The sequence below is a fragment of the Schistocerca gregaria genome, chromosome 8 (assembly GCF_023897955.1).
Source record: "Schistocerca gregaria isolate iqSchGreg1 chromosome 8, iqSchGreg1.2, whole genome shotgun sequence".
NCBI classification, from domain to species: Eukaryota; Metazoa; Arthropoda; class Insecta; order Orthoptera; family Acrididae; genus Schistocerca; species Schistocerca gregaria.
Window position 1 is genome coordinate 56742315 of NC_064927.1, and position 26872 is coordinate 56769186.

The 26872-nt window shown below is 46.6% G+C and overlaps 1 protein-coding gene across 1 annotated transcript in view; it reads right to left on the minus strand.

Moving 5' to 3' along the window:
• Window positions 1-26872, minus strand: part of LOC126284788 (transcription factor SUM-1) — a 515007-nt gene that overhangs the window by 421040 nt on the left and 67095 nt on the right. Inside the window, exon 2 of the mRNA XM_049983951.1 lies at window positions 18127-18358. Within this exon, the coding sequence (XP_049839908.1) occupies window positions 18127-18358 (232 nt within the window). The remainder of the gene's footprint in view (window positions 1-18126; window positions 18359-26872) is intronic.

Consider the following 26872-nt stretch of genomic DNA (forward strand, 5'->3'; position numbering starts at 1 on the left):
CCGAAGATTGTCTGGTTGAAGGCATATGCGACACTCATTGGTGAAGAGAACGTGATGCCATTCCTGAGCACTCCATTCGGCATGTCGTCGGGAGTGAAGTTGCGCATCATGCAGCCTATTGCGCGCAGCGGTCATCCACTGCAGTAGTAGCCCCTGGGCGGCCTTAGCGAGGCATGTCATGGACAATTCCTCTCTTTCTGTACCTCCGAACAAAATCACTTTGGTTCACTCCGAGACGCCTGGACACATCCCTTGTTGAGAGCACTACCTTGGAACAAAGGAACAATGCGGACGCGATCGAACAGCTGTATTGACCGTCTAGGCATGGTTGAACTACAGACAACAAGAGCCGTGTACCTCCTTCCTCGTGGAATGACTGTAACTGAACACCTGTCGGACAGCCTTCGTGTAATAGGTGTTGCTTATGCATGGTTGTTTACATCTTTGGGCGGGTTTGGTGACATCTCTGAACAGTCAAAGTAACTGTGTCTGTGATACAACATCCACAGTCAACTTCTATCTTCTGGAGTTCTGGGAACTGGGGTTATGCAAAACTTTTTTTGATGTGTGTAGTTGCTGAAAATGATGAACAAAAATCTAAACAAGACTGGTCTGAGTCGTGGGAGGGAAAATGCTGACGGTGATCGGCAACGTTTAACTTCACCACGTAATTTTAACACTACAACTGTAGGTCGCTGGCGTTGGCAGAAAGGATAAAACGTGGGAGTCGACATGAAGTGTTCGGAAAAATCCTACATACGACTAAACTTAACGACGGACCCATTGGAAACCTTTTATTGAGCCACTTACATGCAGTTATTATTGGTAGCAAAGTGGTTATCACCAAGCGGTAATGTATATCGTTTTCCTTTCAGTTCTTGCTATAAGGGGAATAAGCAGGCTGCTACCTTGTTGATGTACCTGAATATCTAATAATAAATCAATACTTAGACACAGCTCTAAACCGACAGTATATTTATCACGTGTAGCTTAACAGCTCAGGCATCGAAGCTGCTTAGAAGAATAATATACAAAAGAATGGAAAAGAAAATTGAGAATGCGCTAGGTGACGATCAGTTTGGCTTTAGGAAAAGTAAAGGCACGAGAGACGCAATTCTGACGTTACGGCTAATAATGGAAGCAAGGCTAAAGAAAAATCAAGACACGTTCATAGGATTTGTCGACCTGGAAAAAGCGTTCGACAATATAAAATGGTACAAGCTGTTCGAGATTCTGAAAAAAGTAGTGGTAAGCTATAGGGAGAGACGTGTCATATACAATATGTACAACAACCAAGAGGGAATAATAAGAGTGGACGATCAAGAACGAAGTGCTCGGATTAAGAAGAGTGTAAGACAAGGCTGTAGCCTTTAGCCCCTACTCTTCAATCTGTACATCGAGGAAGCAATGATGGAAATAAAAGAAAGGTTCAGGAGTGGAATTAAAATACAAGGTGAAAGGATATCAATGATACGATTCGCTGATGACATTGCTATCCTGAGTGAAAGTGAAGAAGAATTAAATGATCTGCTGAACGGAATGAACAGTCTAATGAGTATACAGTATCGTTTGAGAGTAAATCGGAGAAAGACGAAGGTAATGAGAAGTAGTAGAAATGAGAAAAGCGAGAAACTTAACATCAGGATTGATGGTAACGAAGTCAATGAAGTTAAGGAATTCTGCCACGTAGGCAGTAAAGTAACCAAAGACGGACGGTGCAAGGAGGACATCAAAAGCAGACTCGCTATGGCAAGAAAGGCATTTCTGGCCAAGACAAGTCTACTAATATCAAATACCGGCCTTAATTTGAGGAAGAAATTTCTGAGGATGTGCGTCTGGAGTACACCATTGTATGGTAGTGAAACATGGACTGTGGGAAAACCGGAACAGAAGAGAATCGAAGCATTTGAGATGTGGTGCTATAGACGAATGTTGAAAATTAGGTGGACTGATAAGGTAAGGAATGAGGAGGTTCTACGCAGAATCGCAGAGGAAAGGAATATGTGGAAAACACTGATAAGGATGATAGGACATCTGCTAAGACATGAGGGAATGACTTCCATGATACTAGGGGGTGCTGTAGAGGGCAAAAACTGTAGAGTAAGACAGAGATTGGAATACGTCAAGCAAATAATTGAGGACGTAGGTTGCACGTGCTACTCTGAGATGAAGAGGTTAGCATAAGGGATCAATTCGTGGTGGGTCGCATCAAACCAGTCAGCAGACTGATGACCAAAAAACAAAAAAAAAATCCGATGTTTGTATAGGCAGGGGCGTCGATATTTTTTCTACTTTTTCAGTCGATTTTTCCGATAGATTTTTCCACATATCCAGAACCAATAACGATATTTTTTATATATCGTTATATCTTATTCTCGATATTTTTAAAAATATAGACTGCCCTACCCTCCAATCGCTGTGCGAAGTGTTGTTCTTCATAACATTTTCAGTTCGCCCGTCTCAGCTCCAACACGTTGTGTCTTCCCAGGACCGCAAAAGTATTTAGGAGTCACTGTTCGTTTACCACGTTAAAGAGAGGAAATTGCATAGGGCACCGTACTACCAGTCGCTGCGGTCCACGATCTTTAGTAAATATTTTCTTATTGCAGTCCCCAGCGTTGTTGTTTTCTAAATTACTGAATTAAAGAAGAACAGATATGCTAATTTGGCCGCCACGTTTAATACTGGCTTTACCCACTTGCGTCCTCCCACCAAGGGAAAATCCGTGGCAGTACGGGGTGTCGATCCTGGGCTGCAATGCACATTCCATGAATCCCACAAACTACACTCCTGGAAATTGAAATAAGAACACAGTGAATTCATTGTCCCAGGAAGGGGAAACTTTATTGACACATTCCTGGGGTCAGATACATCACATGATCATACTGACAGAACCACAGGCACATAGACACAGGCAACAGAGCATGCTCAATGTCGGCACTAGTACAGTGTATATCCACCTTTCGCAGCAATGCAGGCTGCTATTCTCCCATGGAGACGATCGTAGAGATGCTGGATGTAGTCCTGTGGAACGGCTTGCCATGCCATTTCCACCTGGCGCCTCAGTTGGACCAGCGTTCGTGCTGGAGGTACAGACCGCGTGAGACGACGCTTCATCCAGTCCCAAACATGCTCAATGGGGGACAGATCCGGACATCTTGCTGGCCAGGGTAGTTGACTTAAACCATCTAGAGCACGTTGGGTGGCACGGGATACATGCGAACGTGCATTGTCCTGTTGGAACAGCAAGTTCCCTTGCCGGTCTAGGAATGGTAGAACGATGGGTTCGATGACGGTTTGGATGTACCGTGCACTATTCAGTGTCCCCTCGACGATCACCAGAGGTGTACGGCCAGTGTAGGAGATCGCTCCCCACACCATGATGCCGGGTGTTGGCCCTGTGCCTCGGTCGTATGCAGTCCTGATTGTGGCGCTCACCTGCACGGCACCAAACACGCATACGACCATCATTGGCACCAAGGCAGAAGCGACTCTCATCGCTGAAGACGACACGTCTCCATTCGTCCCTCCATTCACGCCTGTCGCGACGCCACTGGAGGCGGGCTGCACGATGTTGGGGCGTGAGCGGAAGACGGCCTAACGGTGTGCGGGACCGTAGCCCAGCTTCATGGAGACGGTTGCGAATGGTCCTCGCCGATACCCCAGGAGCAACAGTGTCCCTAATTTGCTGGGAAGTGGCGGTGCGGTCCACTACGGCACTGCGTAGGATCCTACGGTCTTGGCGTGCATCCGTGCGTCGCTGCTGTCCGGTCCCAGGTCGACGGGCACGTGCACCTTCCGCCGACCACTAGCGACAACATCGATGTACTGTGGAGACCTCACGCCCCACGTGTTGAGCAATTCAGCGGTACGTCCACCCGGCCTCCCGCATGCCCACTATACACCCTCGCTCAAAGTCCGTCAACTGCACGTACGGTTCACGTCCACGCTGTCGCGGCATGCTACAAGTGTTAAAGACTGCGATGGAGCTCCGTATGCCACGGCAAACTGGCTGACACTGACGGCGGCGGTGGACAAATGCTGCGCAGCTAGCGCCATTCGACGGCCAACACCGCGGTTCCTGGTGTGTCCGCTGTGCCGTGCGTTTGATGATTGCTTGTACAGCCCTCTCGCAGTGTCCGGAGCAAGTATGGTGGGTCTGACTCACCGGTGTCAATGTGTTTTTTTTTCCATTTCCAGGAGTGTACTTTTCGGTCCCAGAACACAGTAAGCGAACACTTTCTGATAAGAACGGCTTGCTTACATTTCTTTGGTTTATTTAGGGAATAAGAATGCACCCACTGTTTGGACTGCTCTTTCGTTTCTTCATTTTCCAAATCGTCCATTGCCTCGTACCCTGTGACAAATTTGATCAAAAAAATTTCTCCTTCATCACGGTAATACCGGAGAAAAGGTGGTGCCCATTCGCTGTTTTTTGTGATGGTCTCTCAGCAACTTGAGAACCCCAACATGAAATTTTCGCTCTGCAGCCGAGTGTGCGCTGAGAAACTTCCTGGCAGATTAAAACTGTGTGCTGGATCGAGACTCCAACTCGGGATGTTTGCCTTCCAGAGCCAATTTTTTTGTCGTAGCGGACGTAACGCGACATCCGTTGAAGTTCCTTGTTGTTCCCTTCACTCAGTTTTTTTTTTTTATTGTTACGGAGATCAGTCAGCTCACTGACCGAACACGCTGAGGTACCGTGCCGGCTTCCAACTGAGCTACCCAAGCACGACTCACGACCCGGGCTCACAGCCTTACTTCTGCCAGTACCTCGTCTCGTACCTTCCAACCTTCACAGAAGCTCTCCTGCGAAACTTGCAAATCTAGCGCTCCTGGAAGAAAGGATAATGCGGAGACATGGCTTAGCTTTGGTCAGTTATGTCGTACTCGCATTACGTATACGTTACGTTGTGTTGCATACATATCGGGCGTTACTTATAACGATCTGATTCTTAATGTATGCGATCAGTGTCTTACTAGATTCACCTAAATACCAGGAGCAATGAACTGGCTAGAAACTGAGTGGAGACATATAAAGGGCCAGTAACCTGCCAAACATTTTTATACTACATAATTGTCCTTGTGTCTGTTACCTAAAAATAAAGAGTATGCATACCAAAGTTGAAATTTTGAATCTTTAATTCACGTTTTATTCGAAAATTGTTTATTTTTAACTTGAAATTGGGGGATGTTGTAGTGAAAATAAAGGAAACAATACAGATTTATCAGAGATAGAAAACGCAATTTGGTCAACATACAGGCAAAATAAAGGACCTCAAACCAACAGTATCTCAAACATCGCTTCAAAACTTCGTCCAACTTACTTACATAAAACATGTTTCGGTTACTTAAATCAGCTTTCGCATTTATCAGTAATAGTAGGAAACCCTTGGCTTTGATCACGATGAAGAAGGTTCCAACGAGTATTCTTTTTTAAATCTAATGGCACAACTGCTAAGGTCATGAATCCCTAAGCTTACACACTACTTAACCTAAATTATCCTAAGGACAAAGACACACACCCATGCCCGAGGGAGAACTCGAACCTCCGCCGGAACCAGCCACACGGTCCATGACTGCAGCGCCTTAGACAGCAACGAGTATAAAATAACAACAATAAACATATTAATTTTTTATATTTGTACACGTAAACTTTGAGCGCATGAAAATGACTTGCTTTGGTTACGTAAAAATGCAAAAGTTAAAGTAGTTCTCATTGCGTATATGTTTATTCTGCGAGGATGTAAAATGCACATGATGTGCGTTTCTAACAGAAACCTGAGAGAAGTAGTCGACTAGCAATTTCTCTCTTACGCATTGATTTACGTTTCTTTCCTTACCAACGCCACCAGTACGACAGGTAACTATACCATTTACTATGTCATTCATGTACAGTATCAGAACTACGAAACCAAAAAGTGGTCACATAGCGTACGTGATCGCGCACGAGACTGCTCAGCCTGTGGCTCGGTTATTATCCTTACTACCGGCCGACATGCAATTTTTGTATCGTTCTCTTGTTCGGTGTAAGGAAACGGAACGAGAAACAGGTTTGGCGACACCGTCTCTGGCGTGCAGCTTGAATTTGCGAGCGCAGCGACTTGATTGACTAAGTTCAATGCAAGTCAACTCAGAAACAGAGAAACGTATTGATTTTTTTTTAAACAGTTAATTCTCAGCGCAACCTAACCTGCACTTTCACAAGTTTTTCAGACTACGCTCTATGACTTCTTAGTGGTATGCCAGTAAGTCGTCCCGCCATACACTGAGACCAGAAAAGTGACGTTATGCCTCCTCAAATCGTGTCCGACGTCCTTTTCTCCGGCGTAGCGCATCAGCTCGACGTGGCATTGGAAGTCTCTGAGCCGTGTTGCCCCCATAGCCGTCCATAATTGCGGAAATGTGGCCGGTTCAGGATGTTGTGTACGAGCTGACCTCTCCATTGAGTCCGATAACTGTTCTATGGGATTCATGTTGGGCGATCTGAAAGAGTAAATCACTCGCTAGACTTGTCTAGGACGTTCTGACATGCATTGCCATTCACAAAAAATTCATCGTTGTTTGGGAACAGGAAGTCCAAAAATGGCTGCAAATGGTCTCCAAGCAGCGGAGCATAACCATTTCCAGTCAATGTTCGGTTAACTCGGGCCGAACGATCCAATCCATTCCATGTCGACACAGCCGACACCATTATGGAGGCACTACCAGTATGCACTGAGACTTGTTGACAACTTGGGTCCACGGCTTCGAGATGGTTGCGCCGCACTCGAACCCTACCATCAGTTCTTACCAACAGAAATTGAACCTCATCTGTCCAGAATACGGTTACGGTGGTCCAGTCGCCAAGAGGCACTGCAGACGATGCTGTGCAACTAGCAAATTCACTCGCGTCGGTCGTCTGCTGCCAAAGCGCAACAATGCCAAATTTCGCAGCACTACCCTAGCAGATACTTTCGTCGTTCATCCAACATTGATTTTTGCAGTTATTTCACGCAGTGTTGCTAGTCTGTTAGCACTGACAACCCTACGCAAACGCCTCTGATATCGGTCGTTCAAGGCTGTTGCTAGACGTAATGCTTGAAATTTGGTATTCTCAGCGCAATCTCGACACTGTGGGTCTCGGAATATTGAATTCTCTGACGATTTCCAAAATAGGATCTCCCTTACGTCTAGCTCCCTTACGTCTACCATTCCGCATTCAGAGTCGAAATCGTCTGAGTACAAATGGCACCTCCGCCAGCGCACTGCCTTTTATTCCTGGTGTACGCCATACTGCCGCGTATCGCTGTCCCACGACTTCGCCACCTCAGTGAAGGCGCAAAGCCGGGGCGCGTCAGTAATCTTTGTACACTCTGGAAGCGGCGGGCGCGGCCACCCGGCCGCCCGGCCACCCTGCCACCCGCGCTATGCCCGGCTTTCGTCGGCCCGCCGGCCGGCGACTTACAGCCACCTAAATCGCCGCCGCTTTTCGCTTCACAGAGCCGGAGCCGGGGCGCAGAAATAGCAGCGGGCGACGCAAAGTGCCGTCTAATTGGCCGCCGGCTGTCGTCGCGGCGCTGAGTGCTGGCGGCCGGCCCGGGCCGCAGGTCGCGGCTGTGAGAGCGCGCCTGCAAGTAGGCGGGCCGCGACGTCAGCTGGCGCGGCGTGACGTGTGCGGGCACGCGAGCTTCAGGCCGTCGGCACAGGGGACGAGGCATCTGGAAGCACGCGTTACACGACGCGCCCTGTCACTACAGGCTGGGTCACGTAGACCTATTACACCATCGACGCGGGATCTATCTGGAGCACATGCGCAGCAGCAATGATAACGCGCGATCTCTTGTACAGCCATTCGTTCTACCTCACGAAACAAAAGGGGGGCCGTGTGACAAAGTGGAGCGTCTTTCGTTCGAATTACTTATGTCACTCAAGGTTCCTATTCCATTTTTGTCATTAATTATTCAGTAATTGTTATTGTCTTGTGTAGGTTACTACTGCTCTGAAGTACAGACTCAATAGATTTATATTACGACACTTTGTTACACAGGTATATGTATTTATAAAGCATTTTGCACATAGAAGACCCACTTGTTTGTTTGAGGTATTGCCCTCTGGCAGTGATAGTAAATCTTCGGACAAGGGCAGAAAGACGACGAAAACGGAACGCCAGACGTTGTCGAGTTCGATCCAGGCTGAAAAGAACGGACAAAGCAATATTCCCTGCTTACGAAAGAACTGAGGCTCGAAGATCCGCATGAATTTTGGAGCTTCGTAAGGATGGACATGGCTTATTTCGAGAAGCTGCTGTCTATGATACAAGATGAAACTAGCAAGTGTGACATACTCGTGAGGGAGGCTGTCTCACATTCTCCAAAGTAAGAATTAAATCATATGTTTATACGTTTTGTGATCGTACCAGTCTAGATCACGAATAGAATAGCGGTAAATGCCCTGTTACATTGCAAACTGGTTGTAAAATTACGTTTCCTGGCTACTGGGGAACCTTTCAAGAGTCTGGCTTTTAGCCACAGAATAGCACAGCCGAGCATTTCAAAAGTCGTTCTAGATACACGCACAGCAATTTCCAAAACTTTAAAGCACCCATACTTAAAGATGCACTTCGTTATTTTTGCAATGATCGGACTGACGACAGTTTAGAACTGGTCTCTATTCTGTCGTGCAGGTAATGTGTCTGCTAATTTTCGTACTTTCACCCGTTCTACCCTTAGATGGCTGTCGTGCTAGATGAGTACCATTCAGGGTGGATCGTCGCGTAATACTCGCTTAACCTTGACGTGGCGGTCCACTAGTGTTGTGGCTCACTTCCTACTATGTCACGTTAAAGAGCCACTTCAAAAATGGCTCTGAGCACTATGCGACTTAACATCTGAGGTCATCAGTCCGCTAGACTTAGAACTAGTTAAACCTAACCAACCTAAGGACATCACACACATCCAAGCCCGAGGCAGGGTTCGAACCTGCGACCGTAGCAGCAGCGCGGATCCGGACTGAAGCGCCTAGAACCGCTCGGCCACAGCGCACCGGCGACGGGCCATTTCGCCACGTCAAACACAAAACAAGTTCTGCTATATTTCGGGAACGTGTCACGTAAAGTAGAACCAACAGCAAACAAGAACGTTCCCTATGTCACAAGCAGAAAGCAAGACGCCACGAGTACTACTTTTGTTGTGTTCAGCAGAAGCCCGTATTCGATGAGTTTTATCTTATACGTTGCACCAAATGAATATATGCTGTTTCTAAGCACCAGTATGTTGAATGTCTCGCGGACGACTCGTTATTGGTACGATTTGTGGTAAGAAACTGACTGGAAACGTCATATTGGTGATCAAGGGATTTTCGTATTTAGTTATTTTCGCTTTATAGCTCGGTTGCAATGAAAATAAGTCGTTTTAAGACAACGATCCATGTAAGACTCACGGAAACGTGTCGTACCTATTACGATTTGTTGTGTAATTAAAGGTGATTAACATTTTGGCGACGAAAGTATAGAAAACGAGTTACAGCATGGCGTAGTTGCTGGGGCAGCGTGATGGTTCGTGTCTTACTGCACATAAACTCTTTTTTTCACCTTCACTTTTCGTAGGAGGTTGTCGGAGATTTGTGTGAAATAATAGAAACATATAATTTATGTAATGTTTGATATCATGTAAATTTAAGTGCGCTCTCTCAGAACTGAGTTTGATGTGCTAAACTTTCATAAGCTGATGTCATACCTGGTGGACATGTATTTTTCATTTTCGTCTTATTACACTTTCACGGATATTAAACTTTTTATTTACGTATACCTCAGACAGAACAACAAGACTAGCATTTGGTCAGGAAAGGGAATTCTACGTGTGTGCATTTTTCTGACCAAACTGTATGGTTATCGAGTCAAATAAATGCGACAACCGTCGATGGAGAGCGCAAAAGCACGTCAACCAGCCCCTGCCGTGTTCCGTGACGTGGGCTGCCCCCCGTGGGTGCGCGTCAATGGCAGCTGCCTCGCGCCGTGTCGCTGCGCTACTGTCCGTGTAAACGATTTGGGAGACAGAATGAGCAGCCGCCTTAGGTTGTTGGCAGATGGTGCTGCCGTTTATCGTCTAGTAAAGTCATCAGAAGGTCAAAACAAATTGCAAAACGATTGAGATAAAATATCGGTATGGTGCGAAAATTGGCAGTTGATCCTAATTAATAAAGAGTGTGAGGTCATCCACATCAGTGCTAAAAGGAATCCCATCAACCTCGGTTATACGAAAATTCAATCAAATGTAAAGGCCGCAGATGCAACTGCATACCCAGGTATTACAGATACGAACAGTTAAATTGGAAAGAACGCACAGAAAATGTTGTGGGGAAAGCGAACCAAGGACTGTGGTTTATTGGCAGAACACTTAGAAGACGCAACGGATCTGCTGAAGGGACTGCCTACACTACGCTTGAGCGTCCTCTTTTGGAGTACTGCCACACGGTCTGGGATCCTTACCAGATAGGCTTAACGGAGTATATTCACAAAATTGAAAGAAGGGCAGCACGTTTTGTATTATCGAGAAGTAGAGGAGAGAGTGTCACCGACGTGGTGCAGGATTATCAAATTCACGAAGCAGCAGGTAGAGTAGCTTGTTTCACGTGCTCTACTACTATGTTGATTTAATTCGAAACGTTTACAGGTGCACATGCATTAATCCTCTGCGCTGCTACGTTTTAGGCAAGTCCTTCGCTTTAATCCATCACCATCTGTAGTTAGCCAGTGTCTCCACGCTTCACTCTGAGGCCTCTGTTGAGAGAACATGTCGCCGCTCACTGATTCACAGCAGAGATAAGCAGGGAAATGATACATCAGAAAGCGACGCCCGAATGCGAGACGGTACTTGAAACCTTGTAAGTAGGCTTTGGTGGCACGGTTGGCGTCTACCTTGGAGGGTCTGCCAGTTCACGTTCATCAGCACTCATATCGCGCCCACCATTCACACAGACACACTCCTGTCGCCCTTCTGTGTGAACGTTCAGTATTCGCAGTGCCTGCCTTCCACACGTTCCGTTCCTTTTGTCGCACAACAAGAGTCCGCTGCGCTGCGCTGTGTAGACTCCCAAACTCGCTACTCCTCACCCTGCTGCTGCCCGCTCCACAGAACGGAAGACATGTTCATAACGCGTGCACGAATGTGAGTACCATGTTACACGAATGTTACCAACAGAATGCGAAGCGTTCAGTCACTTGCGTGCTTTCGTGCGGGTAAGGCGGCTTCACAGCTATCGCAGTGAGCTCACAAACACAATTCGTGAAGAAATAATTTGGTGTAGTATCGTAGCTTATTGGTACTGCCGGAGCTGCCGCCTCGATGAAGATGTTGCGGCGTGTGTTGCTAGTTGGTGCGGAACTTAACACCGAGCTGTAGACAGCTATCTCTACCGGCAAACATTCAGTGTACGTCAATGCCGCCCTCTGCTTATACGGCTGCCACAAGAGTGTAGCAGTTTTTTAGAAAGAATCTGAGTAAAATACAAGGGTTGGACTTTATTAGTGGCAACTATTTATTTACACCTCGTACAAAATAGATACGTGTTTCAAAGTTTTACCGACCTTCAAAGTAGTCACCAGCATTGTCTAGAACCCGTTGCCAGCGATGTGGAAGTCTTCTCTTTCTCTCCTCCAAGCCTCTCATTCATTAATTGCATTGCAGGTTTACAATTTGCACTGTTTTATTAATAGGTCGAATGTTTTCGAACACCACCTGCAGAAACCCATGCCAGGTTTTACAACGAAAGTAACCCTTCCTGTCCATAATCCATGCATGCAAAGTCGATATGAATCATCATAAACTGTTATCAGAGTTTGAATCAACACCACATTGCTACGTTTGGCACTGGCCAGAACAATTTTATGTTGTTCTAGATAAGAGAACATTCGTATCGTCACGCTCCCACTCACTTCAAGAAGGACCAGTCTGGGAAGGGGATGCTCATAGGTAGTCATCCACATCATGGTATGTAGTCGATGAAATTTAGGGCACCTTAGCTGCGTGGTATAGTTGTGTGTCAATTCAATTCCCTTGATTAGGGCAGCAAAAAAGGCCTACATGTCTATTCGCCAAAATAGGCTCATTCTGTTGGTTTCTGTAGTATTCTTGGAGCGACGCAAGTCAGAACCACGATTTAGAGGTCCGAGGTGGTTGGCATTTACACTGGAACGGTTGAATTGAGGCCATAGGCTAAAGTGGGAATGTTAACTGGGATAGTTGCAAGGAGACAGCATCACACATTTTAGTAGCAAACAAGCTACTACTTGTAGCAACGTTCCGTAGCTGTTATGTCCTCTTGACTGTGCGCCGACGGCTGTAAGTGGCTGCATCACCACAGATACGAATCGCTGCCCTCCAGGGCAGAAGCCCATCCGTGGGTGAAGCGAGCACAAGGTGACTTACGGGCTAGGAAGTGCCAAGTTCACAGGTGTGATAGCTCGCCGATGAGGGGGCACAAGTCTTGTGGCGGCAGCTAGCGGAACCATGTCAGCTGTCACCTCCCTAGTGGGATTCGGCGCAACAGTGCCAGCCGCCATCTGACTGCTACCAAAGGACAGCGAGTCATTCCCCACGCACAGCCACTTCCTCAGTGACGTGTGCAGATTGACAGACCGCCAGGACTTCAGAGCGGTGTCCGGTTGGCCGTTATCTCCGGGCACCCTTCCGAGCGGTTTCAGGAACGCCTGTTTCACTCTCGCAGTGTGACGTCCAAGCCACATCCTACGGTACCGTCATTTGGGGTGGGCTACATTATTTTGTTCTTTTGTGATGACAATTACGAGTTCGAGGGTTAAGGTGCATGATAGTAGTAAGGTCACTTTTGTAAAACCGAAAGAACCGGCTTTGTCCCAGTTTAAGGTGACTTCTAGAGATGACTAGTTAATACCTGTTGTCCACAATCCAGTTCGCTTGGGCATCCTGTCCCCTGTCTCTTCAGAACTCTGGATGTGAGGAAATTAAAGCATAGTTCGTGGAATATATTGAATTCAAACCTCACGTCTTGAGATGATGCCCAAAAGTCAGATAAAAAAAGATGAAACGTAGATCTATTTCTGTTACGAGTTACATTTCTCCATTTCACGAAACTGACATCATGTCCTAACATGGAGCTCACAACACCACATGACATCCCAGTTTCTAAAATTGTGAGCAGATATGGGGCTATGTTAGAGATATGTGATGTGGCTCTCTAGATATAATTAAATTGTTGGCCTACAGGATAATGAACAAGGAATTCTTTAACTATCAAATTCAACAAGAATCCCAATTAACTCGGTTTGTTACATTAAACTACATTACACATGTTTTGACAAACGTGCTAGACAAATACCTTGTCGAGCCTGTTCAAGGTATCTGTGGCCTGATTATAAGAAACATGTATCAGGGTAAGACAATTAAATTTGTAAAGTCATACCGTAATTGCGGAAAGTTTAGTATTGGTTCAAATGGCTCTAAGCACTATGGGACTTAACATCTGAGGTCATCAGTCGCATAGACTTAGAACAACTTAAACCTAACCAACCTAAGGACATCACACACGTCCCTGCCCGAGGCAGGATTCGAAACTGCGACCGCAGCAGCAGCGCGGGTCCGGACTGAAGCGCCTAGAACCGCTCGGCCACATCGGCCGGCTAGTTCAGTATTAAAAGGCAGATAGCGCTATAGAAGGGTACGCTTTTTCATCTGTGGCCCGAGTTGAAAGCATATTGATTGTAAAACTGCAGGCAGTTTCAGAATGATGCTTGAAATTACTGAAACTTAGTAAAAGACTGAATTCTATTAACAGTTCGTGTCGCTGTTGCTGCTGGATCTCACCATGCCGATCTGCAGGTGGAGACTGAAGTGGCTGCAAAATCGATCATTGGTTTCGTACTAACAACGAGCATCAGCAGCTAAGTTCAAATGTTCGAGCCCCCAGTTCACCTGCCCAAAGAGGCGCCTGGTTGCAGATGTGCCTGGCTGAATAGACCTGGCAGGGAAGTTGTCTGGTGGAGTAGAAGGAAGTTGAAGAAGTGATTTTGCACTGCCTGCTTCCAAAAAAGAAGACCTCTGTTGCTGCGTCTTTCGGTCGTCACATAACTCTGAGTGGCTGAAGTATGGATATTCCTAGTGCCGACCGATGAAAAGATGTCTTCAAAAAGGCCGGTTCCCTTGCCTGACTATAGCTTCAGGCAGTTGCTTTCACATTTGGTGCTGAATAACTGTGTCCTCCTCTCTTTCTCTCTCTGTGTATGGCCAATTAGAATGGATCTCTGAAGCACAGCCATGTTTCCCTTTCTCACTTCAAAATTATTTATGTTATCCAATCTCAGCGATTTTTGCATTGTGTTAAAAGTCTTCCAGTACATGAGGTCTCATGTGGCATCCCACGATTTTAAGGGCCTCCTAAGTTACCCACTCCTCACTCCTTTTTCAGATGTTACATATCTCGGTCTGTGTATTTAGAAAAAGCCCTGCTTTCTACGGCTCTGTTCACATAAGCGTTCTTCCAGTACTTTACCACCGAGCGAAGTGGCGCAGTGGTTAGACACTGGACTCGCATTCGGGAGGACGACGGTTCAATCCCGCACCCGGCCATCCTGATTTTGGTTTTCCGTGATTTCCCTAAATCGCTCCAGGCAAATGCCGGGTTGGTTCCTTTGAAAGGGCACGGCCGAATTCCTTCCCCATCCTTCCCTAATCCGATGAGACCGATGACCTCGCTGTCTGGTCTCCTTCCCCAAACAACCCAACCCCAGTACTTTAGTAATAATGGCACATCCCACCTTCCACAGATGCCACATTGACACAGAGTGTGGGTCACAGTGCCATGGGAGGTGCTACCTGTACTGCGACTCTTAGCGTCTGGCACCCGGGGTCCAGGGCGGCTTCCTCCAAAGCACGACCCAGTCAGACTGCATCGTTGACCTCCGAATCCTTCCGCAAACTCTCGTGCGCAGGCCTTTTCCTGGTAGTGTTACCCGAAGCACATCTGCTCCCCCACAGCACAGTAATAGTGACCTCTCATTTAGGTGGACCGTGTGGATCCAGTATTTAAACGTGTTTAAGAGCTAGCAATCACTGGTACTGATACACAACTCATTTATCGGCAGGGATTGGTTGTTTCTATTTGACTGGTTGTTTTAATTCTGGTTTTGTATCAGTTATAGGACAGATTTGGGAAGAGAACGACACGTAACATTAGCTATGTTAGATTTACGTGAAGCCAACATATTGTAACATGCAGCACGTGATTCTCTCAGCAAGATTTGAATGGTGTCCTCTTTCGATAGGTGGGAATATTTTGTAATTCAGAGTCCATTTCACATTCGCCATTGTTTCAGTGTCCATAAATAATTTCAGCGAGATATGTCACACCACAGAGGGTACCAGTTTCCTCTCGAGCAGTTCCAGAAAAAAAGGGGGAACACGATGCTAGAAGATGCTCCAAATATGTGTGATAAGACCGTGGGTTGTCACGGTGAGCCACTTCACAATCCCACAACAGCCACAGTACAGAATTAGCGTGTCGTGACGCGTCTTACTCTGTGAACATGTACTGTGGCGTACTTGGTACGCCAGTACTGCAACCTTCTGCATCAGTAGTGTACTGTGTCCTACCTTGTACAACAATAGCGTGCTGTGGTCTACCTTGTACAGCATTTTTGTGTGCGATCTACCTAGCACAGCAACTGTGTAACGGTTTGTGGCAGTAGTGTACTGTGGTTCATGTTGCACAGCAACAGTCTGCACAATCTAGCATGTACAGCAATTGTGTAACCTTGCACAGCGGTTGCAGAACCTACGGTATATAGCAGTTACGTGACTTCCTACAGGAGAGTTCCGGGATTGTACCGCACCTTGCACGCTTGCAGGGCACAGTAGCCTACATTATACACGGAGGGGACAAAAGTCATGATATACCTCACAGTATTGTGTCGGACCACCTTTTCCGTGCCATATTGGAGCAACTCGACGTCGGAAGTCCCCTGCACAAATACAGACATGGTGCCTCATATCCGTCCGTCATTGTGAAACTGTTACTGGTGCAGGGTTCGTGCTGCAAATGACTTCTCGATTGTGACCCATAAGGGTTCGATCGGATTCATGTCGGGCGATTTTGATGGCCAAATCATTCCCTCGAATGATTCAGAATATTCTTCAAAGCAATCATGAAGAATTTTGACCAGGTGCCATAGAACATTGTCACCGATAAAAATCCCATTGTTATTTGGGAACGTGAAGTCCATGAATGGCTGCAAATGGTGTCCAAGTAACCAAACATAACCATTTTCAGCCAATGATCGCTTCAGTTAGACCGGAGAACACAGTATATTCCATAATGCAGCCACCACCAGCTTGCGCAGTGCCTTCTTGACAATTTTGGTCTATGACTTTCTGCGCCACACATGAAGGCTACCATCAGCTCTCACCAACTGAAATCGGGTCTCATCTGAGCAGGCCACGACTTTCCAGTCGTCTAGGGTCTATCCGAAAAGGCCACGAGCCTAGGAGAGGCGCTTCAAACGAGGTCGTGCTGCCATCAAATTCACTCACATCAGTCGTCTGCCGTCATAGCCCATTAATGCCAAATTTCGCTGCACTCCCTAAAGGATACGTTCGTCGTACGTCCCACATTGATTTCTATGGCTATTTCATGCAGTGTGTCTTGTCTGTTAGCATTTACAATTCTACACAAACGCCACTGTTCTCAGTCGTTAAGTGAAGGTCATCGGCAACAGTGGTTGTCATTGGCGGCAGATAATGCCTGAAATTTGGTACTCTCGACACACTATTGACGTTGTCGATCTCGGAATATTGAAATCCCTAACCATTTCCGAAAGACAATGTCCCATGAGCGTAAGTGCAACTACGATTCCGCGTTGAGAAGTTGTTAATTCCTGTCGCGCAACCATAACCACGTCGGAAACCATTTGACACGAATCACCTGAGTATAAATGACAGCTCCGCCAATGCACCGTCCTATTAAGCCTTGTGTACGAGATACTACCGCCAGCAGTATCTGTGCATATCGCTGCCCCATGACTCAGTGTCTCGCAGTCGTGCATCGTTGTGCATCAGTAATGTACATGTACCAATCTTATACAGCAGCAGTGTAATATCGCCTCCTTTTTACAAACTGTAGGAGTGATTTAGTGTGGCCTTACCTTGTACATTCTGCAGCAGTAATAGAGTATGGCCTGCCTCACACAAAACGGAGCAGTAGTGCAGTGTGATCTATTCTGCAGAATGTGTAGCAGCATTATAGCCTATGTTGTCCAGTATACAGCAGCAGTATAGTGTGGTCTGCCTTGTACAATGTACGCCAGTAGTGTAGTATGGTGTGCCTTGTACAGTGTCCAGCTGTAGTACAGTGCAGCCTGCCTTGTGCAATGTACAGTTGTAGTGTAGTGTGACCTACCTTGTACGACATACACCAGTAGTGTGTTGTGGTGTGCCTTGTACAATGTCCAGCTGTAGTACAGTGTGGCCTGTATAGTGCAATGTACAGCTATAGTGCAGTGCTGCATTCCTTGTACAGTGTACAGCTGTAGTGTAGTCTGGTGTACCTCGTACAATGTACAGTGGCAGTATGGTGTGGTGTGCCATGCACAGTGGCCTGCCATTGCGCAGTGTGGCCTACCTTGTACAATGTACACCATTAGTGTAGTGTGGTGTGTCTTTTACAAGTCCAGCTGTAGTGCAGTGCGGCCTGCCTTGTGTAATGTACAGCTGTAGTGTAGTGTGGCCTACCTCCTACAGTGTACAGCTGTAGTGTAGTGTGGCGTACCTTGTACAGTATACAGCGGCACTGTGGTGTGGTGTGCCCTTCACAGTGTCCAGCTGTAGTGCAGTGCGGCCTGCCTTGTGCAATGTACAGCTGTGGTGTAGTGTGGCCTACCTCCTACAGTGTACAGCTGTAGTGTAGTGTGGCGTACCTTGTACAGTATACAGCGGCACTGTGGTGTGGTGTGCCCTTCACAGTGTCCAGCTGTAGTGCAGTGCGGCCTGCCTTGTGCAATGTACAGCTGTGGTGTAGTGTGGCCTACCTCCTACAGTGTACAGCTGTAGTGTAGCGTGGCGTACCTTGTACAGTGTACAGCGGCAGCGTGGCGTACAGCCGCAGCGCGGTGCGGCCTACCTTGCGCAGGCGCCTGCGCTCCCGCAGCGTGGCGGCCTTGCGGCGGTCGACGGAGGCGGCGCGCCGCTTGCACGCCTTGCAGGCCCACAGCAGGCAGCGGCGGGGGTGGGCCGCCGTGGGGGCGGCGGCGGAAGCTGCGGGGGCGGCGGCGGCGGCGGGCGCCAGCACGTGCCCCGCTGCGGCCTCTTCCTCTTCGTCGTCCTCGGCCGCGGCGCTGGCCAGCTCCTCCGACCTACGTACCAACCGCAGCTCCTGTCACAGCTCACTTCTCTCTCATACGTGCCGTGTACTACTACTCCACTCACTTACTAAACTGGTAGACACATTATTTATCGTAGTTACGTAGAGATTACAATTCTAACCAGAATCGTGGAAAGGGTCACAGTTCTTGGTGTAGCACTGATAGCTCAAGTTAGCGCAAGCAATCACATTTTCCATTCTACTTTGTAAAGAAATTTCCTCGCTTTCGTATACTTAAAAACGAGGTTTTATATATGTGATGTACGAGGGGCGTCCAATAAGTAATGCAACACTTTTTTTTCTCGGCAAATTTCGGTCGAAAAAATGCGAAATTTGTCTGGGACATCATCGAATATTTCCTCTTGTGTCTATAATTTCATGAAGTTCCGAAAGGCAGTGGCGCTGTACGTAGCCTTCAAAATGGCGTCTGTGATGGAGGTGCTTTCCAAGCAGAAAGCTGTCATTAGGTATCTTTTGACGGAGAACCAGAACAGCTCAGATATTTATAGGTGCTTGGATAATGTATGTAGGGACCTGGCAGTGAACAAAAGCACGGTGAGTCGTTGGGCGAGGCATCTGTCGTCACTGGGAATAGGTCGTGCAGACCTGTCCGACATGTCGCGTGCCGGCCTGCAACACACAGCTGTGACTCCTGCAGTGTTGGGACGTGCGACAGTCTCATTCGAGATGATGGAGCGAACTTCTCCTTCCTAATGGCAAGGCAAGGTTTCACGAAAGTCTACGCATCCGAGAGGACCTGACAGAACTTCATTGGGCTGTTCTTCCTCATTCATCCTACAGCCAGGATCTCCCGCATTCCGACTTCACCTGTTTAGCCCAATGAAGGATGAACTAGGGGGGAAGCAGTACGTGGATGAGGGGGGAGGTTACTGATGCAGCGAGACGTTAACTGCGACACCGACCAGTAAAGTGGTACCATTCGGCTCTACAGGCCCTCCCAGTAAGGTGCCGGAAGGCCGTCGCATTGAACGGAATATGTTGGAAAATAGGTTATTGTAGTCAAAAAGTGTGGGGAATAATACGGTGTACTGGAATCCTTAATACAACCAACCTGCTTTCAGAAAAAAGTGTGTTGCACTACTTACTGAACGCCCCTCGCAAAAGCGATCATGCCAGCTATTGTCGACATTGAAGTGAAGCTACTACAAGTAATATTAAGTGCCTTCAAAAAGTAATTTACACCTTTTGTCCCACACTGTTGGGCCACAACAGAGGCTCCATATCAGAAGAGAGCACATGTTGCGGGTTTTCTACAGAGGCAGTCTGCTGCAGTACAAGTAACAGGCGTATGACAGTGAGCGAGTGAAGTGACGCGGCAGCTGGAAATGTACTCCAAAGTTAAAGCGCACGTGGCAGTACGATCCTTATGGATAAATCGCCTAATTTCCACACAGATTCACTCTGAAGTTCTGGCAGTATATGGAGCAAACAAAATGTCGCGTATAGCCGCAGTGTATTGGTACCAATAATTTGGCCCAGGCAGCACGGACGTGAATGATGCTGATTGGGAAGTACGGCCAGCGACAAAGATCACAGAAGATAGTGTCTAGGCAATCGAGGAAGTGATTCGCATCAGTCACAGATTTTCAAACAATGACGAGTTTCATACAGCGGTTCCGTGACTAAGGAACGGGTTTCTGTCGTCGAGGAAACGAACGATTGGTAGAAAGTTGCGACTATTGTCTGCAGTGACTTGCTGACTATGTCGATAGTGGGACTGCTACGCTCGCAGGTTCGAATCCTGCCTCGGGCATGGATGTGTGTGATGTCCTTAGGTTAGTTAGGTTTAAGTAGTTCTAAGTTCTAGAGGACTGATGACCACAGATGTTAAGTCCCATAGTGCTCAGACCCATTTGAACCATTTTTGAACTATGTCGATAATTACTGTCATATACCTCTGTCGCTCTGAGTTGTACTGCGTCATTCAAAGAAGTCCCCTCGTAAGTTTATCGTATTAGTACCCTACCAGCATTTACTAACAGACGTACGATCATATGAGGTATCAAAACAATTTTTGTGCCTGTATGGTGAAGTAAGCGAATTTGACCCCTTACTACGTGTACAGAGGGTACGGCGGAGCTGCAGGAAGAGTGCTATTCGCGCTGACCTCACCTCCCCTCCTGTATCAAGAGCACAAACTGCCTTGCCGTACCTGCACATTCAAAAAATCATAATAATTGATATAATGCAAATTGCAACTTAAACTGTTGAAATCAATGTAAAAATCGTAGGTCATGAGTTTAGCAATGATTAAGGTAATAGTTTCCATGACAAGAGTTATTTTTGGTAATGTTTAGAGGAGGCTCGAGATAGGCGTACGAAATAACAAAATTGAGATTTCGATAGTAGATGTATTTCGTCATAAAATGTTCACCCTGAAGTACCTGATGTGCTAGTTCTACTACTTTTCTAGCTTTTCACGACCACTTGGTGGTACGCAACTGTGCTTTTTGAGCAGGCATTACGAGGCAGTAGTGAGAGGAACCCAGTTTTGCCAGTGGCAGAAGTAACACTGTTATAGGCAGAGTTGTCGTCAGCCTGAAGCAGTTAACCGTTGTGACGGAAGAAACAGTCGTTTGCGATATAGCAGGAAAGCGCGTTTCTCGGATGGCACTAACCAGAAAAACGTACGCATCACGAAAGAGACTTGCTAGCATTCTGTTACCATTTTATGGATTTGAACTTGCGTGCTGAATTTATGAAAATATAGAAAGGCTAAATAGCATTACTATATTTTGTGTGTTACTCGTATCTAAAATGAGTGTGCCAGCTGCAATATTTTCACTTTATGAGCAAGCGATAGTCTATTGCTTGAGCCTTGTCCCACAGGTACGCAGGGTCGGCCATCGTTAATCGGGTTTGGCATGTGAATGTTGAAGGGATGGCCTGTGCCCTTCCTGCCGCCACCCCGTAGCCCCTCCCTCCCCCCCCCCCCACCCCCCACCCCGCCCCTGGGACAGAATTAGTGTACCCCAACTGTCTGCGTCGAGCGTAATCCATGGAATAGTGCGAAAGTGTTCAGATGTCTGCGAGCAGTGTAACTGAGGCGGAAGATGGGGACCAGCCCGGTAGTCAGATAGCGGGATGTGGAAAACCGCTTAAGAACCACATCCAGGCTGGCCGGCACATCGCCCTCGTCGTTGACCCGCCGGGCGGATTCGATCCGGGGCCCGCGCACCTACCTGAGTCCAGGAGGCAGCGCGTTAGCGCTCTCGGCTACCCTGGCGGTTTAAGCGGTAGTATCAGTAATAATTAGTGAAAACAGAAATAAATCGAATTGTAGTGAAATTTTCGATTCTGAACAGTGCCAGGTACTGAGGAAACATTAACAAGTCGTCCAAGGTTTGATTTTGTGTGTTTGATCCAAAGCACAAGAGAAGCGGTATGCCATTCTCTCACCTTAACAATATTGTCAATCAGATTTTGTATTTTGGGGGATTATCTCAGTGTTCCCGGGTATTCCATTTGCTGTGTGTGGTTTTCTACACGCGAGACTGTGGGCGGAATGTTCTTGTAACGGTATGTATAAGCTGTAGAGAGCATACCCAGGGTGCCATAGTGGAGGCAGAAGAGAACAGGGAGTAAGCTGAATTAGGAGCCATAAATGTTGAGCGCAGTGGCCTGGCCGTGCAGGTGATTCTGGGAAACAGTGTTCGGTGGTTCTTACCTGAAGAGGGACTTCTGGCCAAAGCTCTCTCCTCCTCCTGCTTAGGACTGGACAGAAGGGCGGCGGTTGTCAGAATATTTTACCTGGGGCAGGCACCAACCTATTGTGGAAAACGGCTGGATGGCTGAAAGTGGGAGGAGGAAGGCATTTAACGGAGACTGCCGTAAACTGAGCTGAGTAAATTTTGGGAAGGTCATAAAACTCTGTGAATTCTCATGTTAGATGCTGGGACGATAGGGACACAGTGGCTGGTGTACATGTCTAGTGGAGGTAGGACTGTAATCCTTCTCTGACACCAGGAAGCCCCCAGGTTATGTCAGTGAGCAACAAAAATATATGTGTGACAATCACAACTGTCTGGGAAGCTTCACTGCCTTCTTTCAGAAATTGTAAATGGTTGGCCTGAAAAGATTAGCCTGCTCCATATATAAGGGACTGGGGTCCTGACGTTTTTTGCCAATACATGGCCATTTTTACTGTGAGAACGACACCTCCCTAGTCTAAAATCTTTTTTTTAATTTTTATTTTTGACAAGAGAAATTTGGAGCGATGACTGGCTCTTCTCGTGATACACAAAGTACAGGCTTGCTCCTCCAGTGTGGGAACTTTGGTGCTGTGTCAGGATTGGCTACCAGCCGAACAGAACAGTTACCAGGGGGAGGTTCAGTGTGTAGAGGATAGTTCGATTGGTTTGTGCAATGTGGAGGGCGCTTTCGTTTTGCTAATTCGTCTTCTGTACCGAGGCTTGGTGGGAAAGTGGTTGTAATTCTTCTGGGGATATCGTCTTCTGATGCTCCTCTGTGGAGAACTTCAGCTGTTTCCCGAATAGGTGAGACTTATCATCTGTATCTTGTGATGGGTCTAGAGCCTAGGGCAGTTTCCAACTGTACCGATCGTAGAACTGCATATCATCTCGTACATATCATGTGACGCGAGGGTGAACTGACTGGTCCTGAGTTGGCCACCTGTCGTCTGACACTTCTAGCACGCACCGTCGTGCCTGTGAGTGCAGCTGGTTTAGCCAGGCTAGCGAACAGGCGCACCTTCACACAGAAATCTGCAGGTTTTCAGGCCTCTGCTGCGGAAGTTTCCCGCGTTATGATAAAGAGCACGCCTGGCCTCGTAGTTCGCGTATTTTGGCGGACGCGTCAGAACGTTACAGCTGTCGCAGCGACTGCTCCTCGCAAACGGCGCGCCGTTTTCCGCTGCCGGCTGAATCAACGCGAAAGGGTAGTGAACTGCTTCATCGGCGTTAAATGATATTCACACCTCGGTGTTCTCAAGTGAACCTTAGTTTACGGTATAGCTGATCGTAGTTGATTCCATTTGAACAGAGTTGGGGCTCACAGTGAATTGCATTGTAAAACGATTTAATCAGGGGAGAATTTGTACAGCCTACACCAAAATTTATGCTTTGTTTGTCATTTTTTTGTAAGATTAATCAGCTACTTGTAGTTACTAATGGTTTAATAAAAACTTGTCATTTTTTGTAAACTTAAATAATCCACTGTTCTCATTGCTACTCCCTCTACTATTCATTGTTTTATTTTATTGTAGTGGTACGTGAGTAGTTTAGCTCAGACATAAATTTATGATTAAAGAGAGCAACGGCTTGCGAATTTATATGGACTTTTATCAGAATTGCGTTTACATTATTTCAATGAAAATTTCCTCTTTTCCTCATTACCTCACGCCATTAGGTAATAATTTTTCAGCGGGTGAAAGATGAGATGACAACATGTGGAATGAAGGATACTACTACCTACAAGTTACCTTTCTCAGCCGTTTAAAGACCCTTGATGTGTGTGTCGATTAAAGACTGACGTTAGGTGTTGAGACGGATTTTTATCCACTGAAACGAAACCTCTACAGCTGATGCACAGTGATCTGCATCTGACAGTGCTACCGGCAGTCCAGCTAGCAGACTGGAGTTAAAAAAGAATGGAGTATTGTGATCAACCAGCAACACATGTGCTATACATTACTGTAGCGCATGCTAAGCGACGCTTGAGGTGGTGTAAAGAGCAAAGCCACTGGACATCGGTGACTGGAAAGGCATGACGCTGCATCCTCTGACAACACGGTGGAAGGGCTTGGCTTTGGAGAATGCCTCGAGATCATTAACTACCGTCTCGAGTAATGTACAGAGGGGTCGGTGTTGGGTGTGACACTGGTCCCCGCGATGAAAGTGTTGTCCCCTCACCGCGCTCCAGAAAACACTATTTGCGGAAAGATATGAACCCAATTTACAGCATTGGGTAGTGCGCACAGCAGAGGAACAGTTATGAGATGATGACTGTTTCTATTAGCATGAAAATGCAACGTATTATGAAAACAGCAACTGTGAGTCAACGGTTTGTGGACGATAACATTCATGAAATTCTGCTCACAATGCCGACCTGAACTTAGTGTAACACCTTTTGGATGAGTCACAACGTCGAATGTGCTCCAGGCACCACCGTCCAACATCACTATCCGATCTGCTTTCAGTTGTTGAGCGGAATGGGCTGCAGTTCCTGCGCAGGTATTGAACAACCTCATTGAAAGTGTCCCCATCAGAGTTCAAGCTGTCATGAGGGCAAAGGGCCAGACCACCTCAATTTTAGGTCCACTAACAGTTATCAGGATGGTATTGATTTTATAGTGTATGTGAAAAGAAATAAAATTAATAGTATTTCGGCAGTGTTAACTGTGTTACAGTAATACTTATACCTGGATACAACAGTTTGTGGGGATGTGGCATGAAACGATCAGATAGATTTAATCGTTGGTAAAGCAGGTGATAGGCTTCTGTTTACTTGTATGATAATGTGAAAATGAAGACTAAGAAGGAGATTGCTTACGAAAAAGTTGCACGACACAACCTACAATATAACTGAAATGTGTGAGACCTGTACCAAACAGGACTGACGGGGGACATTGAACGTGTACAAAGAAGGGCGGCACGGATCGTCGCAGGTTCTTTTGATGCATGGGAGAGTGTCACAGATATGTTGAAAAATCTAGACATAGGCGCCAGTAATACCATAGAAGCGTACTTACAGAATTTCAAGAAGCAGAAGAATATAGACACATACTTCAGCTCCCTATGGTTTGCCCGTAGGGGCCGTAAAACTACATTAGACTAATTACAGAGTCCACGGAGGTCTTTAAACAGCCATTATTCGCAACTCTTTGGGAAGTTACACTAACATGTGGTACAACGCTAACTACACCTGCACGGTCTACCGTAGTAGACAGTCCCGAGATTTATCAAATCTAACTCCAGCCACGATTTTCCTTAACATGTAGCATAAAACATTTTCAAACTTCTTTTCTACTACACTCAAGCAATCAATAGCTTCTTGCATCAGTAATTCTACATCTACAGTGAACCGGCTAAGAAACTGGTATAGGCATGTTGTTGTTGTTGTGGTCTTCAGTCCTTAGACTGGTTTGATGCAGCTTTCCATGCTACTCTAACCTGTGCAAGCTTCTTCAACTCCCAATACTTACTGCAACCTACATCCTTCTGAATCTGCTTAGTGTATACATCTCTTGGCCTCCCTCTACGATTTTACCCTCCACACTGGCCTCCAATGCTAAATTTGTGATCCCCTGATGCCTCAGAACATGTCCTACCAACCGGTCCCTTCTTCTAGTCAAGTTGTGCCACAAACTCCTCTTCCCCCCAATTATATTCAATACCTCCTCATTAGTCACGTGATCTACCCACCTAATCTTCAACATTCTTCTGTAGCACCACATTTCGAAAGCTTCTATTCTCTTCTTGTACAAACTATTTATTGTCCATGTTTCACTTCCATACATGGCTACACTCCATACAAATACTTTTAGAAACGACTTCCTGACAAATCTATACTCGATGTTAACAAATTTCTCTTCTTCAGAAACGCTTTCCTTGCCATTGCCAGTCTACATTTTATATCCTCTCTACTTCGGCCATCATTAGTTATTTTGCTCCCCAAATAGCAAAACTCCTTTGCTACTTTAAGTGTCTCATTTCCTAATCTAATTCCCTCAAAATCACCCGAATTAATTCGGCTACATTCCACTATCCTCGTTTTGCTTTTGTTGATGTTCATCTTCTATCCTCCTTTCAAGACACTGTCCATTTCGTTCAACTGCTCTGTCTCTAACAGAATTACAATGTCATCGGTGAACATGGAATTTAATACCTACTCCGAACTTTTCTTTTGTTTCCTTTACTGCTTGCTCAATATACAGATTGAATAACATCGGGGAGAGTGTCTGTCGCAGTTGTTAGATCGATTACTCCTGCTGCAGCGGCAGGTTATCAAGATTTAAGTGAGTTCGAAAGTGATGTTATAGTCGGCGCACGAGCGACGGAGGACAGCGTCTCCGAGGTAGCGGTGAAGTGGGGATTTTCCTGTACGACCATTTCAAGGGTGCAGCGTGAATGTCAGGAATCAGATGAAACATCAAATCTCCGACATCACCGCGCCCAGAAAAAGATCCTGCAAGACAGGAACGAATGAGGACTGAGGAGAACTGTTCAACGTGATAGAAGTGCAATCCTTCTTCAAATTGCTGCAGATTTCAGGGCTGGGCCATCAACAAGTGTCAGCGTGAGAACAATTCAACGAAACATCATCAATATGGGTTTTCGGAACCGGAGGCCCGCTCGCATACCCTTGACGCCTGCGCGACACAAAGCTTTAAGCCTCGCCTGGACCTGTCAACAGCGATAATGGACTGTTGATGACTGGAAATATGTTGCCTGGTCGGACGAGTCTCGTTTCAAATTGTTCAAATGATTCAAATGGTTCTGAGCACTATGGGACCTAACAGCTGAGG